Genomic DNA, 18631 nt, shown 5'->3' on the forward strand with positions numbered 1-18631 from the left:
AGGGGAAATAGAGGGAATACATAGAGTAGACCGGTTGCCCATGAGAGGGAGAATGCGTCTCTGGGCTGAGAGTGATTGCTGCGAATGAGAGAGCAGAATTTCTCTACCTTGCGGTTTTGAGGAGACGCAAAGAGGTCTATCTGAGGATATGCCCATTGTTGGAAGATGGAGTTCGCCACTGAGGGGGTTGAGAGACCACTCGTGCGGTTGAAAGATGCAACTCAGCTTGTCTGCCAACACATTGTCCACTCCCGGCAAGTAGGTGGCTCTGAGGTACATCGAATGGGGGAGAGCTTCCGCCCAAATCTGTGCAGCTTCCTGACGCAGAAGGAAGGAGATTGTGCCTCCCTGTTTGTTGATGTACCACATGGCCACCTGGTTGTCCATCTGGATCAGGATAACTTGATTTGAGAGGTAATCCTGAAATGCCCTGAGAGCATATCTTATTGCTCGAAGCTCCAGGAAATTTATTTGGTGTTTGGCTTCCTCTGGAGACCAAGAGCCTTGTGTCTGCAGATTGGCCACATGGGCTCCCCATCCGCGGTTGGAAGCATCGGTGGTGAGAGTTAATTGAGGGTCTGGAGGCTGAAAGAGCAAGCCTTGGAGGAGATTGATCTGATTTTTCCACCAGGCAAGAGACTGACAGAGTGAGTCGGTTACGTGGACAATGGTCGACAGGGGCTGAATACTCTGAGTCCATTGAGACCTTAGAGTCCACTGCATGACTCTCATGGCCAAACGGGCCATTGGTGTGACCTGAACTGAGGATGCCATGTGTCCCAGGAAGATGAGAAAGTGGCATGCAGTCGCAGAGTGCTGAGACTGCAGCTGGCGTGCAAGAGACACAAGAGTGAGAGCTCGCTGTCGAGGCAGAAAAGCCTTTGCCTGCAAGGTGTCCAAGTCTTCCCAATGAACGACAAGGTTTGAGATAGGACTAAGTAGGATTTGTCGTAGTTGACGAGAAATCCTAATGAAATTAGAATGTGTAAGGTTAGATTGAGGGACGACAGAGCAGCTTGCTAAGTGGGAGCCCTGATTAACCAGTCGTCTAGATAGGGATAGACGTGAACACCTTGGGTCCTGAGGAAGGCTGCAGCTACTATGAGGCATTTTGTGAAGACTCGTGGCGCAGACGCTAGGCCGAATGGAAGCACTCGGTATTGATAGTGTTTGGGGCCTACTAGAAATCTCAGATATTTGCGATGAGATGGAGTTATCGCAATATGAGTGTATGCGTCCTGGAGGTCCAGAGAGCAGAGCCAGTCTCCTTTTTGTAGAAGAGGAAGAAGCGAGCCTAAGGTTACCATCTTGAACTTCTCTTGCTGGAGATACTTGTTGAGGGCCCGTAGATCCAGAATAGAACGAACGCCTCCCGTTTTTTGGGGATTAGAAAGTACCGGGAATAGAACCCTAGGCCGTGCTGAGAGTAGGGTATGGGTTCTATTGCCTTGGACTAGAGAAAGAGGGAGACCTCTTGATCCAGAAGGATGGAATGATCGGATGTTCTCCACATTGGTAGAGGTGGGGAGTCTGGTGGCACAGAGAGAAAGTTCAGATGGCAACCCTGAGCAATTATCGCCAGTACCCATTGGTTTGAGGTGATTGAGTGCCATATGTTGTGGAAGCGGCATAATCGACCTCCCACTGGAATGTGAGGCAGAGGAATCTGGCTGCTGCTCTCTAGGTGAAAGTCAAAAACCTGAAGCAGGCCCTGGTTGAGGAGCTGCTTGTGGTTTTTGTTTACGTGTTTGACAAGACTGTGCTTTTTGGAAAGGTCTCGTGGCACGGGATCTGGTTGGTAGGACTTCTTCGGGCGGAAGAATGACTTTTTAGAGTCCTTTCTGAAGGGCTGTTTAGAAGAATAGTCAGAAGGCATCAGAGAGAGCTGTCTTAGGGTCTCATGATGGTCCTTAAGTTCCGCCACCGCACGTTGAATCTGTTCTCCAAACAGATTATCTCCTACACAAGGCAGGTCGGATAACCTGTATTGTACCTCAGCGGCCCACCTTCTCACCAAAATAGCAGCTGCAGATACCCTAGTAGCAGTATCAAAGATATCATAAGATGATCTGATCTCATGCTTGCCTGCCTCAAAACCTTTGTTTATTAAGGTTTGGAGCTGTTCTTGAGATTGCTGAGGCAGGGAGTCTGTCAAGTCTTGTATCTGCTTAAAAATGACCCTGTTATATTGGGTCATATAGAGCTGATAAGCAGCAATTCGGGAGATGAGCATTGATCCTTGGAAGACTCGGCGACCAATGGCATCTAGAAACTTCTGTTCCTTGCCAGGGGGAAAAGAAGTGTGAGGCTTTGATCTCTTTGCTCTCTTTTTTGCAGATTCTACCACTACAGATTGGTGATCCAATTGTGGTTTCTGAAAGCCCGGAGCTGACTGCACCAAATAGGTAGTGTCAGCTTTCCTGTGGACTGGAGCAATGGAGCCAGGATGTTCCCAGTTCTTCTTCAGGAGATCCAGAAGAACCTGGTGGATAGGGATGGAGGTTATTACCTTGGGAGCATCCAAGAATTGGAGCAACTCCATCATCTGATGCCTATCATCCTGTTCAGTCTGTAATTGGAAGGGACCCAATTCAGACATTTCCTTCACAAAATGTATAAAGGAAAGGTCCTCTGGAGGAGAACGCTTTCTGCTTTCAGTGGGTGAAAGTGGTGAAGGCAAATCATCAGTGTCTGGTGAGGAACCATCAGTCCAGGTATCATAAGGATCAGCACCTGCTCCTCTAGGATGTAGAGGGGGACAGGATGGTGGGATACCTGAAGGTCCTGGTCTAGGCTCCGAAGGAATCGAAGGAATAATTGGAGGCACCGATGAAGGCATCGAAGGCACCGGCGCAGGCATCGAGGGCATCGATGGATGGCTTGGTGGCGATGGATGTATCGGCATCGATGGCTGAGGCAGAACTCCCGAAGGAGGGATGCGAAACGGTGTTTCTCATCCCGATGACAGAGTGAGCGGGGAGGGCACCGGTGCCATCGGTGACCCAGGGTCCATCGGTGGAAAAGCGGCAATTAGCGCTTCCATCCTGGAGAGCAGCGGTGCCAACACTGCCGGAATCGGGTCGGTGATTGGTTCCGCAATTGGTACCGGTGTCGATGCCGGAGGAACCTGGAGTCGTTGTATCGCCTTGTCGATGGCCTCCTGAACCATCTGGTCCAGTTATTCTCGGAGACCTGGAGCAAGCAGCCCTGGCTCCAGAACAGAAGAAGGAGGCAGAGGCATAGCCGGAGGGACCACCGTTAAAGGCAGAGTCATGGCTCCCGATGCCCCATCGGGGGAGGGTTGCCTCGGTGATCCGGTCGCCGAAAAGGTTGGTGCCTTTTCTGGACGGGGTTTCTTCGACGGCGGCTTGGACAATGGCGAGGTTGATGATTTTGCTCCCTCGATGGTCCGAGACTTTCTATGCCGGTGGCAATGTTTATCTCTATGATCCCCTCGGTCCTGTCAAAGGCCAAGATGTTGTTGATGTCGGATGGTCACTGGTCGGTGGACGATGCTGGCGTGAAGTTGATGGTGCCGGTTCCGACGCCGTCGATGCAATGGACGGAGTCGGGGTCTGAGCACGGAAGAGAAGTTCCATCTTCTCTATTCTGGCCTTGCGACCTTTTGGTGTCATTAAGACACATTTGGTGCAGGTCAAGACATCGTGCTCGCATCCAAGACACATTACACAGACTTTATGGGGGTCTGTGATGGACATGGTGCGATTACAGTCCGGGATCAGACGGAACCCTGATGCCATGGCCATGGAAAAAATTGAGCCACAGAACGGTCGACGGCCAGTAGGCCGCAAGGGCCAAACTCGACGGTAATCGACAGAAAAACGGGTAAAAACTTACCAGAGTACCGCGGCTTGAAAAAGTTAGAGAAGGGACCCCTGTGGGGCAAATTAACTTTCAGTAATTCCGTGAGGAAAACTCCTGTCAGGAATTTCTGCAGAGCTCCTTAACCGTGAGGCTACTGCTGCGTGGAAAAAAGAAGACTGAAGGGGGACCCTTGCTGGCTGCAGGGTTAGTGCCATGCTGGGCATGCCCAGTAGGGGCCAGTCAAAGTTCTGGAAACTTTAACAGAAGATTTCCGTGATTGGGCCCCATCCTGTGATGTCACCCATATGTGAGGACTACCATCCTGCTTGTCCTGTGAAAAACCAGGGTTCAGCTCCTTGTAACCTTGGGCAAGTCACTTCTCCCTCCATTGTCTCAGGAACAAACTTAGATTGTGATCCTTCTGGGACAAGGAAATACCTAAAGTACCTGAATGTAATCTGCTGTGAAGTGTTTGAAAAGCCGAATATAAATAAAATGAATAAATAATTGTATTTCCTGTCTGTAGATTTGCACTTCCTTCAAAGCAGGTACAAATGTATTAAAAACCCACTGTGTGGTGTAGCCTGACTGTCTACGGGAAACCCTACATGGGGAGCTTACATTTGAAAATTAGCTAGCAGTTCCATGGTACAATGAACCTGTGGGCCTGCAACCCCCACTGCTATCCTAAAAATTGCTCCATATACTCTTAAGAACTGCATTTCAATCTCAGTCAAAAATCAACGAAAGGACTGAGGACCTGGCCAGGGCTTTCTGCTGTGGGCTCCAGAACTCTTGGATGGATGAAACCTCCGATTATCCCAAAACCTTGCCCAAGCAGGCACAAACTTCCTGCCCTTAAGTTTATCCTCTGGCAATTTGTGCACCTTGGACACCCCCAGATGCTTAATTATCTGCTCCAAGTCTTCACCAAACAGCAGCTTCCCCTTGAAAGGAAGAGCTCCCAGTTGTGACTTGAACCATACATCCACTGACCAATTTCGAAGCCATAGCAAGTATCTGGCAGACACGGCCAACATCAAAATTTGGAAAGAAGTCCTGACCAAGTATAGAAGGCATCCACTACATAAGCCACCACTGCCTCAAGACGATCAGCCTGCTGAGCCACAGCTCCCGAAGTTTGGGAGTCCTGCAATTGCTGGACCCAGCACAGGCATGCCCTCTGCACCAAACTGCTGCACACCACAGCCCTTATGGCCAGAGCCATCCCATTGAAATGAAGCTCCAACTTGTGATCTTGCATTTCCCATAACGCAGCCGATCCCACTACAGTAATAGTTGTCTTCTTGGTGACTGCCACCCACCAAAGCATCCACCTTGAGGAAGGTCAACAACTGCCAGGTCTCTTCCAGTAAAGGATAGAGCTTAGACATAGTTCTGCCAACTCTCAGGCAACTCCTGAATTACCAGCTTCTTTACCTTCTTATGAAAGGGAAACGCCTTTGCCAGTCCACACAGGCCATCCAGAACCGGATCTGCTCCCTCCAAGTCAGACTCTTCCTGCGTCACCTTGATCCCAAGTACCGGCAGAACCTGTGGAATCAGTGCTCAGAGCTCCTCTCTGCAAAAGAGACGCACCACCTTGGGATCATCTCCTTCAGCCACAGGAAACTCCTCCGGGTCTCCAACCATATCTGGCATGTCCTGCAGCAGATCAGCCAGAGGAGTTTCCCCTGGGGATCCCTGCAAATACTCTGAACCTTCAGTATCCCCCTGCGAATCAGCATACCCCCGAGGACAGGCCCAACACACGCCGCACCCCGTCAGTCTACTTTCGCAATGCGGGGCCCAGCTTGTGATGCAACTTGGGCCCTCCCAAGGGTCAAGAGTGCAACCTACCAGGTCCCCTGAAGCCTTCTGGGCCAAAACAGCATCAAAAGAATAAACTCCGATGAGAAGGCTGACAGTCCTCCAAATCTCGGTCCTGGGCCACATCCCCATACATCGAGTCAGCCGCAAGGGGGAATTCCCCCCTGAAAACTCCTCCCGATCCATATCCCTACTAGACCCTGCTAGGGACAAATGTATTGAAGAAATCTCAGACCCTCTGGAGGCCACTGGGAGCCGCATGCAGAGGCCTGGTCTAACGTGTCGCTGACACTACTCTAGTGTGAAGAGAGGGACCTGCCAATTTGCCCTCCCCATCAGCCGCACACCTGGAGCAGAGATCTTGCTGGTTAAGGCGCGAACCCAACTCCCTGCAGGCCCGACAGGAAGCATCATGTGGCAAGGTCCCGACCACGCGCTTAGCACTGCGCATCTCTGCACATGACTGGAGAGCTGAGGGCCGCCTGTGGAACCTGCTGCCTTACTGTGAAAACCTCCTGAACACCAGCCTCGGCCTGAGCACTATACGATACCAAGAAAAATAAGGAGCCTTTTTTTTTTTTTTTTTGGCAAAAAATAACTTTTACCAACTCAAACAAGAATACTTTCCTGCTGCTTCCAAGGCTCGTAGGCAGAACTGAAGCAGGTCTCCAAGCTGTCTCTTCTGGGCTGAGGGACCTATACCACCAGATGTCCGCCCTATGGATTTCCAGACAGAGCTAAAAAGGGTCACCAACCCCCTGCTCGTCCGCCTCAACCAGGCAGGATAGACCCACCAGGACCTCACAACTCTCTGGGAGGAACTTTGAAGAACAAATCTTCTTTTTCCTTCTTATTTTTTTTTCTCAGACTGCAGATTTTGCACCATCTACCAACTACTGGAGACAGAAAAATATTGAGGGACTGAAGGTGGCACACTTAGCTATATAGCAGATTCAATAAAACTTTATCTGTCTCCATCTACTGGCAGGGGTACAAAACCCAGGAGTCTGGACTGATCTGTTATGTACCGGAACTGTCTCTTACTAATAGGCCTCAGAGTCTCCTCAGATACTGAGTGTGAGGCCAGAGTTCAGAAGGTGATGTCAGTATTTTAACAAAATTGCTGTGCCCTCATGGTGTACAGTTCTTCTGAGTCTCTCTTTTCAAGACAGAGGTCTTCTTAGGGTGGTTTTTCCAAAGGGAGAGGACTCACCTGAGAAGGTGAGTACTGGAGAGAGGATTGGAGAAATAAGATTTGTCTTTCTGGGGCATCAGAGGGAAGGCTGCATTGCAATGAGTCCCACAGAGTTCCTGTCTGAGGAAAGCATTCAGCACAGGCTCAATTTGGGGCCAATGCGAAACAGTGCACTCAGCCGAGCGCACTGTTTAACCCACAGTTGGACGCACGTTTTGGAAGCACATCCACAGCCCCTTATGCTATAAGGGGATTAGCGTGTCCACAACACACTGCGAAACTAATAGCGCTCATCTCATGCAAATACATGTTGATGAGGCTATTAGTTATTCACCCCACATGCAAAAAAAAAAAAATGTGCGCTGGACCCACACATTTTCTGTATATCCTCAGACTTAATATCATGGCGATATTAAATCAGAGGAACCAAACTTTTAAAAAGTTAAAAAAAAAATGTTTTTTTTTTAAAGTGCCGATGGTCAAGTTCGGAAAACGGATGCTCAGTTAATGAGTGTCCATTTTCCTAACCCATGGCTGTGCACCGGTTAGATAAACAGACACTCATAAAATTGAGCTTCCGCTTTCCTAACCCACAGACAGCTGACTTCTCCTGGGTGCCTGCTGCCAAGGAGGCTAGGGGCACGCAATCGACCCTAGTGCATCCTTAGTAGCGCGACCCCTAATTTAAATATTGCATGGCGCCCCTAGGAGAGGTGCCTGGGTGCATGTTAGGATAGTGGGCGCTCAACACTGAGCGTCCACTTTCGGTGCACTTTCATTGCATCGGCCCCTTTGTCTTTGTTTAAAGAGAAACATCGTGTTCCAGTTCATTAGGTTTCAGTATTTGCATCCAGATTTGCAGGTACTACCAGGGAAGTGCTCAGGGAGGGCTTTCCTTACCAAAGGTACCTGCTAGAGATGTTCAGTATTGCTGTTGTGAATGTGCACTAAACTAAGGAGTACCCTTGTGTGATTTATATCTGCAAGCAAGATTTACTAATAAAGGATTTTTATTTTGAACACCACTTACCAGTGTTGGTATGTGTTTTTCCTACTGGATTGTTGCAGCGAACCTACAGAGTGCCTTGAAAGACTTGACCTTTCCCACTGTGCAGGGAAAGCTCAGAAGCATGGGTGCGGCAGTGGTCAAAGTAGGCTCATTGTTGAGAGGTCGGAGAAATAGTTATACACATAAAATAGCCACTTTGTTTTAATTTGCTATCTTAAGCTTTCAGCCGCAACCTAGCCAGTTTCACTAGGCAGCAAGATTGAGTCATTCAGTGGGGGGGGGGGGATTTTCACCCTGGGAATCTAGCTGTTTAACTCTGTAGTCAGATGGTTAAATCCATTTGAAAATGCACCCCACTAGGTTTAACTCACGGCAAAAAGTGATACTTGACAGGTAAAGCTTGTAATGTATTGCAAAGTCTTTACTTGTTATATTTATGGACAGGGTAAATTTTGTATTATTTGTATATAATGTACATATTGTCTAAGCACAATGTGAAAGATTTTCCATAAAAATGGGCTTTTTGTACATATTTAATGATATCAATCTTTATGCAAAAATATGCAAACTTTTCCACATAATTACTGGAAGATCTACCACAGAATTTGTGAATGCTTGCTGCAGTATCTACCCATACTGTGCTAAATCAAACCAAGGTGTAATAGGAAAATTGGTTTTTACCTGCTAATTTTTGTTCCTGGAATACCACAGATCAGTCCAGACAAGTGGGTTTATGCATCCCTATCAGCAGATGGGAGGCAGAGAACAAAAACTTTGAGGCATGCTACATAACTGAGAATGTCACCTGCAGTCCCTCAGTATTGACCTGTGCCCAAGTCAAGATGTGTAACTCCAAACCACCAAAAGCTGGGAAACAAGTTGGAACTTCCAACCAAACTGACCCCTGAATTATGGTCAGGAAAGAAAATGTTTTAAATCTCAAAACTGCAAAAACTATATACAATTATCTTCTGCAGAAAATAATTAAACTCAGCATCACTAGCAGCACCCAGAATACGGAAAGGCCTTTCTAAATATTAATCATACTCAGAATGAGCTGGGAGTCTGGACTGATCTGTGGTATTCCAGGAGTGAAAATTAGCAGGTAAGAACCAAATTTTCCTTTCCTGTTCATACCCAGATCAGTTCAGACAAGTGGGATGTACCCAAGACCCTTTACACAGGGTGAGATCCCGAAAGACCAGCATGCAGCACACTTTCCCCAAAGGTGCCCTCCTCTAGGGCCCTAACATCCAAATGGTAATGTTTAGTGAAAGTGTGCAAAGAGGACCGTGCTACTGCCTGACAAATCTCCTGCGGCAACACCAACTGACACTCCACCCAGGAAGCTGCTTGAGTCTTAGTGGAATGCGCCTGCAAGCCCCCAGGGATCGGCCGACTTTTACAAATACAGGCCAAAACAATTGACTCCTTCCACCAATGAGAAATCGTACTCTTAGTCGCCTTACCACCCTTCCTTGGTCCACTGAATAACACAAAAAGGTGGTCTGAGGTCAGAAAATCATTACCATCCGCTGGGTCATTGAATTGATGGCGATGCCGCTTTTTCTCCCGATGACTTTTCAATGCGGAAGGCGATGCAATCGATGATATCGACAGTGCCGGTGACGGACGGTCATCGGCCCGTGTTTCACCTCGATGTTTAGTTACCGAGGGAGGTGTTACTCTTGGGGACGATGTCGACGATGACGATGGAATCTTTTTGAATAATTCCTCCATCTTATCCAAGCGGGCACGCCTGCCCTTCGGTGTCATCTGGGCATAGGTTGAGCAAGCCCAGACGTCGTGGCCTGATCCCAGGCACAGAACACATACATAATGTGGGTCAGTAATGGATATAGTCTGGTTTCAATCCGGACATTTTTTAAACCCCGATGCCATGATAAAATTATGGCCTAATAACGGTCGATGACCGGCGGGAATCAACAGTTAGGATGATCGGAATCGATCAAAACTATCTGAAAAATGTACTCACTGAGACTATGTCGAAGGGAGACCCAATTATGAGAAAAATGTGACTGAAAATGTGAAAAGAAAGAGTTTTCTTCTCTGAGAAAATGTGAGGGAATTCTTTTTCCAGAGCTCCTGAACTGCTTTGCTACAGCAAGGTGGAAAAAAAGAGACTGAAGGGAGACCCCTGTGGCTGAGAATATGCTGGGCATGCTCAGTAGGCCCACAGTGCCAGCCAAAGGTTTCTAGAAACTCTTGACAGAAGTTTTCCGTACCAGGGCTCCATCTGATGATGTCACCCATATGTGAGGACTATCATCCTGCTTGACCTGGGATAAAGACTCTGACCAGACTGTAGGTTTTGTACCTCCACCATCTGCTAGAGACAGAGAAATACTGGCGGACTGTAGGTGGCACTCTCCTATATAAGGCGGAGCTTTGTTTTTAAAACATCTCTGTCTCTATCTGCTAGAAGGGGAGGCAAAACCCAGCAGTCTGGACTGATCCGGGTATGTACAGGGAATGTTGTTTTAAATGGAAGAAAGTGCTTGGGAGGTCTTTTATCTCTTTAAAATATTAACATAGTAATATAGCAGAAAAAGATCAACTAGCCCATTCAGACTGCCCACACTGTTAAGGATATATCCTATTTGTCAGCCATAAAGAGTGACCACCTATAGAATATCATCACTTATCTGAGATAGTTTTTGTCATCTTCATCCTCTGTACTCCACCATCTTGGGTAGATGAGCATGCACAATCCCTTTTCTAGTTTATCCCCAGCAATCCACCCTTCCCATGTCTAACCACAAAGTTGAACTTCTGGACAATACACTTCCACCCCCAACCTGCTGAACCAACCCACTGGACACAAGAAGTGTATAGCCTGCCAGACAGACATAGACAGAATTAACTAGCAGCTGGATCTATCATCACAAAAATAAAAAAATAGGAACCAGTTATCAAAAGTTTGCCTTACCCAAGATGCATCATGAACATCAAAACAATCATTCAGTTCATTATGTTTCCTACATCCATAACCACCAAAATAAATTAGCCTGAAAAATATAATGAAAAAGTGCTTTGTAATGATTATTTATGTCTGTCCACCGAGGTTTCTTTAGATGAAATATGACATTTTGATTTTTGATTTAAGGTAAACAGTTTAAATACATTAAAATCACGACATTTCTATCAGCCAAGGATAATTACTTGCTTGTAGCTATTACTCTCTATGGGTAGATTTTTCATAGGGTTTTGTCATGTGCTGCCCCAAGGAACTTCCCCAAGTGTAGAGTGTTAGAACTCAGAACTAATCTTGCAAGTAATTTTCAAAAGCCCCCCAAACACCAGTAGTTTTCTGAGCTTGGTGAGAGTTCTACAGAGAACTGAGTGTACATTTCCCCAAGGGGAGCTGGGTGGGTTATTTATTTATTTACTCTATTTATATACTACCCATTCAAACAAGACTCTAGGCAGGTTTACAATAACATAAAATAAGAAAATTACATTAAAATTACTCCATTAAGAACAAATACAGGTAAATAATTATAATTTCTCCAAAGGCAAGTACCCGCCTAGGATTCACAGTGACAGGATCATCAAGTTTATATAACATCTCTAAGAAAAAGGAGCTGAAAATCTTAAAATGTCACCTAGATACTAAACATGATTCCAGGAAGGAATTCCTACTGTATAATTAGTGAAAGAAAAAAAGTTTAACCAATTAACCTCTAGAACAGTGGACCCCAATTATGTTCCAACAGCAGGCCACTTTGAAATGAAGTTCAAGGCCAGCCATGACCTCTCTTCTCCCACCTCCATGGTCCTTATCACATTCTGTCTACCTCCCCTAGCCCGAGTCTTCATTTCTTTCTCTGGCTCCCTTCTCCCTGTTCTCATCTCTCCCTCTATGCACTTCCTTCTCCACTATGTACCTGATCTCTTTTGAAGTTGCTGGAGTCAGTTTCGGGCTTGTCTGCAATATCAGCAGCTAAATTCAGGGACTGAGTCAGCCTGCACTCACACACAGGACCACTGCCGCATTAAACGGAACCCTGGGTGGTCAACGGATGGGGTGTCCCTAAAACAGGAAATGAAAGTCCTGTGCACCCCTCTGGAATAAGCTTTTTCAGTTCTACCAGAGAGGGATGTACAAGAACCCCTGAAGAAAGAATAGAGTCTCCTCCAGGAAAGGAGAGAGGAGCTAGAGAAAGAATTCCTCAGGGGAGTGGTGTGATAGGAATGAGGGAGCTTTCTTGTAAACCTAGACTGGAGGAGTTTAAGGTATCCTCATTTCTCACTTGTGGAATGAGTTCATTGAAGGTCTAAGATCACCAAGGTATGGGATTTACAATTATCTTTCATTTTCGCACAAATATTTCTGATCTGCCAATGGTCATAATGTGTTGGGAGTGGCATGAGAAATTGTAAGTACTTTACTGGTGACCTGGTAATGATCAAGCCCTTGATCTAACCAATAGGGCTGCAAGTAAATGGAAAATGTCCAGTACAGCAAAGAGAATAAGCCTATAATAAGTGTTTGCACTCTAGTTCAGAGGTGAAGAGAAATAGATTGAATTGTATTGATAAATTCCAACCAACTTTTATTGGATGGCTATAAACAGTTGCAATTATAAAGCCTATCTTTAATTTAAAAAAAAAAAAAATCTTTGGGAATATCAAGAATTTCACTTGTGGGGAAAAACAAGGACCAGAAGTACATTGTTCTCCTACCAGAAAGTCCTACTTAAAGATCATTCTTCCTTCCTTTTAGCAAGAACCCCAGTGCTTATCTCATGCATTAGAGTAAGCCAGAGCTGCAGTTTGATTAATACTTAATCAGGCCTATGCAATATTGGTGCGCGGAAAACAGGCGCTCATGATTGAGCGTCTGCTCTAACGTACGCCAATCCACCTCTGCTGGGTGCCTAATTTAATATTTAAATGGGCTGCCATGGTAAAAAGGAGGCACTAGGGGAAATTGTGCACCCCTAGAACCTCCTTGGCATCGGGCGCCCAGGAGAGGTGGCTGTCAGTGCGAGTTAGGAAAACAGACGCTCAATTTTACAAGCATCTGTTTTCCTAACCTGTGCACAGCCATGGGTTAAGAAAATAGACGCTTGTTAATTGAGCGTCCGTTTTCCTAACCTGACAGCCAGTGACTATTTTGTTTTTTATTTTTTTTCCTTTACCCTTTTTTTCTGTTCCTTCGACTTAATATCGCCATGATATTAAGTCAGAGGAACTGAAAAAAAGGAACAGAAAAGCAATATTTTCTGCTTTTCTGTTAACTTTAGGGGCTCCTCAAGAATTAACATGCTCTGGAGTAAGTGTTAATTTTTGAGTGTAAAATTAGGTGCTTTGGGCGCATTTTTTTTTTTTTGTATCGGGGTAATAACCTCATCAACATGAATTTACATGTGATGAGTGCTATTTGCTACATGCTGGTTAGGACATACATTTTGGATGCGCTAATCCCCTTATTGCATAAAAGGTTTTGGGTGCACGTCCAAAACACATGTCTAAGGGCGTATAAAGTCGTACGCTCAGCTAAGCACACGATATTGTATTGGCCTGTTTATTGTTAAAAGAAGCTGAATTTAAAATGAAAACTGTAATCAAATTGCTGCAATTAATGATATATGCTATATTGTCAAAACAGTTCCTGGTTACTAACCTGTCCTTGTAGACCCAGCAAGAAAGCTTGTCACGAGGTGTAGGAGGCTGGCCTTTAAAGTTTTGAATTTGTTTCCACAAATATGTACCATCTCTTGTCCGTAGGTTAACATAATACAGCTAAAATATTAATTCATAGAAAACATTGACATGAATGTTTACAAAAATTAATCATAATAAAGATAACATGTATAACAAAAGTAACAGAATAAGTGAAAAGTCCTTTTTCCTTCTTGCCTGAGGAAAGGATCTTAGTAGTTTGGAAAGCCTGCATTTGAAAATTTTAGTTAGCCTAATAAAAGCATTTCTCTACCAACTTACTAGTTTGGCTTTCTCTAATCACTTTTTATCTCTATGAATGACCAGGATTAATTTCATCCTCCTACTGAGAGATACTCACAGCTCTTTGGATCACACATTTATCAACTGTTGTGCTTCTTCAATGTAGTTATTCCATTACTCTCTCAACTTGCAGCTCTCCTGCTATGCCAAAAATAGGCATCCATGGAAGAGAGACCATATGCCATGTATGCAAAACCACGTAGTGCTTGAAGAATCAGACTGAGACCATCAAACGCATTTCACTTTGCAGCTACGTCAGATTCAAACCTGGGTCTCCAGAAGTGAAAGGTAATTTCACTAAACTATAGTACCACAGTGTCCTTCCTTTTGTTTTCAACTATTTGCAACTGGCACTCAATGTCACCAACTCTTACATAAAGTATACCAGAAACAAGAAAATTGGTTCTTACCTGCTAATTTTCGTTCCTGTAGTACCACGGATCAGTCCAGACCGCTGGGTTATGCCTCTTTTCCAGCAGATGGAGACAGAGAAAAGCTTGTGAGGCACCCCCTCTTAGACTGGTGTGCCACCTGCGATCCCTCAGTATAATCAATACCATAGCAGAATGAACCAAATGGAATAACCAATCTTAAGATCCAATGGCTAGACCAAACATTAGCCTAAAAGTAAACTTTGTAACTATGTACATGGAAGGAGTACTGTTATGGACAACTTCGATATTGTCTTTCTATTCAAGATAATCTGCAGAATGAAAAGGACAAAATACATATAGCGAACGACTCTCCAGGCTAGAATACCCTGGGCAGGCGTCTGGACTGATTCGTGGTACTACAGGAATGAAAATTAGCAGGTAAGAACCAATTTTCCTTTCCCTGTACGTACCCGGATCAGTCCAGACCGCTGGGATGTTTCCAAGCTGCTCTACACTAGGTGGGACCTGGAGAGTCCCGCTCGAAGAACACTGCTGCCAAAACAATCGACATCCAGATCCCGGATGTCCAAATGGTAATGCTTAGCAAAAGTATTGTCTTGATGGACGGCCTCAAAAGGCCTTGCATTCCGTTACACTCGGGTGTTTTAGTGTGCCCTTGGGCCTCGACCCGACCCCAGACGGATCCAGGACCGGACGTTGACGGCGTTCCACCATGGCTGACGGTCTGACCCTCTGCCAGGCCGGCAAGCTCCCAAAGCCAACAACGTGATGATGTTGGAATGTGAATGGTCCTCCAACCATTCCGAGCCCTTTTGGACCTGCTGCATGGAACAGCATGGAGCAGCAGGCCTGGCCTGAGGTCGAGGGCAGACAGGCCTTGACACGAAGACATAACAGCAGGATCGATGCAACGGCATCGCGGACGAAGACATGACAGCAGGATTGATGCAACGGCATCACGGACGAAGACATGACAGCAGGATCGATGCAACGGCATCGCGGACGAAGACATGACAGCAGGATCGATGCAACGGCATCGCGGACGAAGACATGACTCCACAGCTGATGCAAAGACATCACGGACCAGTGGTCGATGCGACGGCATCCCGGACCAGGGTCGATGCGACATCAGGAACAAGACATGATACCAAGAGTGATGCAACGGTATCCATGACGAGACAAGGAACTTGACGAAGTCCAGACGAGACGAGAAGCTGGGCGGAAGGACATTGGCACTGTCTCTCAGGGCGCCCTACTCAGCCCACCCGCGTGACTGAGTCGCGGACCACCCTGTCCCACTGCGCGCCCTACACAGCCCGAGGAGGCTGGTCACGGACCACACTGGGAGCGGGACAAGCGCAGGGAAGGATCCAGTCGAAGCAGAACTCCAACGACGGAGCCAATGTCGCCCGAAGCTCCACCAACGGCTGGCAGGACATGACGGCTCAAGAGCACAGGACACCAGTCCACCTGTAGGCTAGTCCACACTCGGGCACACATTATCTGAGGGACCCCCGGCCTGACAGATACCAGAATGCTCAAGAGCGCTGAAGACGAAGACTCAGGAACAGGACATCAAGGAACCTGGAACATCAGGCACGAACATGACTTGGCATGATGAGACGAAGCAACAAGAACTCCATGGAGAAGACAAGAAGACCTGACGGAGCTCTGGCAGGCAGGAGCCTCCAGAGTGAAGTAACTCCGATGCAAGGCGAAGACTGAATGACGGAGCAGCCCTTTATAGGGCTGAGAAGGAAGTCCACTCCTTAGGTGGGGCCAGCACACTTCCTGTGCCTGGCCCTTTAAATCCAGCAGACAGGCGCGCGCCGGTGCCTAAGGAGCAGGAAGCAGGGCTGTGCAGGACCGTGGACAGCAGCCTGCACAGCGTCTGTGCGTAGAGACGCAGGGCTGGGCCTGAGGAGCAGGCCTGATGACGGCAGCTGCTCCAGCTGCTGCAGGAGGCCCCGGAGGCGGCTCCAGCCACCAGATGAGACCAGGGCTTGCGGCCTCCACGCCGTGAAGATCCCGATGACATCGGGGGTGGCTCCAGCCGCGCTGATGGCAGGAAAGTCCACGGCTCCGGCCGCAGTGAAGAGGAGCAGCACGGGCGGCCTCCAGGCCGCATGGTGAAGCAAGTCCGCGGCTCCAGCCGCGTAGACAGGCCCGACGGCGGCGTCCTGCCACGTCGGGAACAGAAGAAGACAGCGAGGGTGAGTGAGCCTGCTCGCGGGGAGACCCGCGGGCAGCAGTTCATAACAAGTGTGAAGAGAGACTTCCAAGTTGCCGCTCTACAAATTTCTTGCGGCGAGATCAACTGACTCTCTGCCCAAGAGGTCGCCTGAGATCTGATAGAATGAGCTTTTAGACCATCTAGCACTGCCCATCCGTGACATATTTATGCCGAAACTATAGCTTCCTTCAACCATCAGGCAATGGTAGCTTTGGATGCCTTATGTCCTTTCTTAGGATCGCTCCATAAGACAAAGAGATGATCCGACAACTGAAAAACATTAGTCACCTCCAAATAACGAAGGAGAAGCTGTTGGACATCCAAATTCTGCAAGTCGCGAGCCTGAGGGGAATTAGAATCCAAATTGGAAAAGCCGGCAACTCCACTGACTGATTCAAGTGAAAACCTGACACAACCTTTGGTAGAAAAGAGGGTACCATTCGAAGCAACACCCCCGAATCGGAAATCTGCAGAAAAGGCTCCCTACAGGACAACGCTTGAATCTCCGATATTCGTCTTGCCGAGCAGATAGCCACTAGAAAGACCATCTTGAGCGTCAGGACTTTTAAGGTTGCCCATTTGAGAAGTTCAAAAGGAAGTCCACACAACCCCGGAGAACTAGATTCAGACTCCAAGAAGGACACACTGGTCGAACTGGAGGGTTCAAATGCTTAGCACCCCTCAGAAAACGTGCTATGTCAGGATGGGCGGCAAGGGACGCCCCATCAATCTTTCCTCTCAAACAGCCCAGAGCTGCTACCTAAACCCGGAGAGAATCATTCGCCAAGCCTTTTTTCAACCCCTTTGTAAGAAAGCCAGAATATGAACAATGGAGGCGCGTCACGTGGACACATCCAACCCACTACACCAGGAATCGAAAACCTTCCAGACTCGAACATATGTGAGCGAAGTAGAAGCCTTCCAAGCCTGTAGGAGGGTGGAAATGACTGAATCAGGATAACCCTTCTTCCTCAACTACCTCCTTTCATAAGCCATGCCGCTAGACAAAAGCGAGCCGCCTGATAGAAAGATACTGGACTTTGTTGAAGAAGATTCGGAAGATAACTGAGACGAAAGGGGCCGTCCACCACCAAGTTGACCAGATCCGCGAACCACGGCCTCCGTGGCCATTCCGGGGCTACGAGGATGACCGATTCTGGGTGGGTCTCTATTCTTCTTAAGACCTTGCCCTCCAATGGCCAGGGAGGAAAAATGTAAAGCAGAGTGTTGCAGGGCCACGGAAGGACCAGAGCATCCACTCCTTCCGCCCCATGCTCCTCTGTGCGACTGAAGAAACGAGCCACCTTTGCATTTTGTTGAGTCGCCATCAAGTCCAGGTGAGGCACCCCCCACAGACGAGTTAAGAGATACATCGCTTCCTCGGATAGTTCCCACTCTCTGGGGTCTAACCGCTGACGACTGAGAAAATCCGCCTGAATGTTGTTAACACCGGCTATGTGTGAGGCTGCCAGGCGGGCGAGATGGTGTTCCACCCAGACCATTAGCTTGTCCACCTCTGCGGCCACCGGACGACTTCTTGTTCCCCCTTCACGATTGATGAACGCCACTGTCATCGCATTGTCGGACAAAATCTGCAGAGAGTGATACCGCACGAGAGGGAGAAAGCTGCGCAGTGCCAGGGGTACTGCTCTTGTTTCCAAGCGATTTATGGACCATTTCGCCTCCTGATGTGTCCATTGACCTTGCACTGATCGTGATTGGCAAACTGCCCCCAACCGGAAAGGCTAGCATCCGTCGTTACAATTACCCACTGGGGGCTCCTCCAGGTCCACCCCGCGCCGCAAATGGTCAGGAACCGACCACCAGCTGAGACTGGCCCTGGTGGGTTCCATGAGCAGTAAGGGTTCCTGGAATTCTTCTGACTTGGGATCCCAGCAGGAAAGCAACGCCCTCTGCAAGGGTCTCATATGAGCAAAGGCCCAGGGGACTAACTCTAGAGTAGATGCCATAGAACCAAGCACCTGCAAGTAATTCCATACATTGGGCATCAGCAGGGACAACAGACACGAATCTGAGTTGTTAGCTTGTTGATCCGTTCTTGCATGAGAAAAACTTTGCCAACAGAGGTGTTGAACCGTGCTCCCAAGAAGTTCAGTACCTGGGACGGGACTAACTGACTTCTGGAAAAATTG

The 18631-nt window shown here is 47.5% G+C and overlaps 1 protein-coding gene across 1 annotated transcript in view; it reads right to left on the reverse strand.

The window, feature by feature from the left end:
- The window catches only part of KLHDC1 (kelch domain containing 1), a 300634-nt gene that overhangs the window by 205687 nt on the left and 76316 nt on the right, over nucleotides 1–18631 (reverse strand). Inside the window, exons 5-6 of the mRNA XM_029597434.1 lie at nucleotides 13510–13628; nucleotides 10810–10888 (exon numbers count right to left, since the gene is read on the reverse strand). Coding sequence (XP_029453294.1) covers nucleotides 10810–10888; nucleotides 13510–13628 — 198 coding nt within the window. The remainder of the gene's footprint in view (nucleotides 1–10809; nucleotides 10889–13509; nucleotides 13629–18631) is intronic.

The sequence above is a fragment of the Rhinatrema bivittatum genome, chromosome 4, assembly GCF_901001135.1.
Source record: "Rhinatrema bivittatum chromosome 4, aRhiBiv1.1, whole genome shotgun sequence".
Lineage (NCBI taxonomy): Eukaryota > Metazoa > Chordata > Amphibia > Gymnophiona > Rhinatrematidae > Rhinatrema > Rhinatrema bivittatum.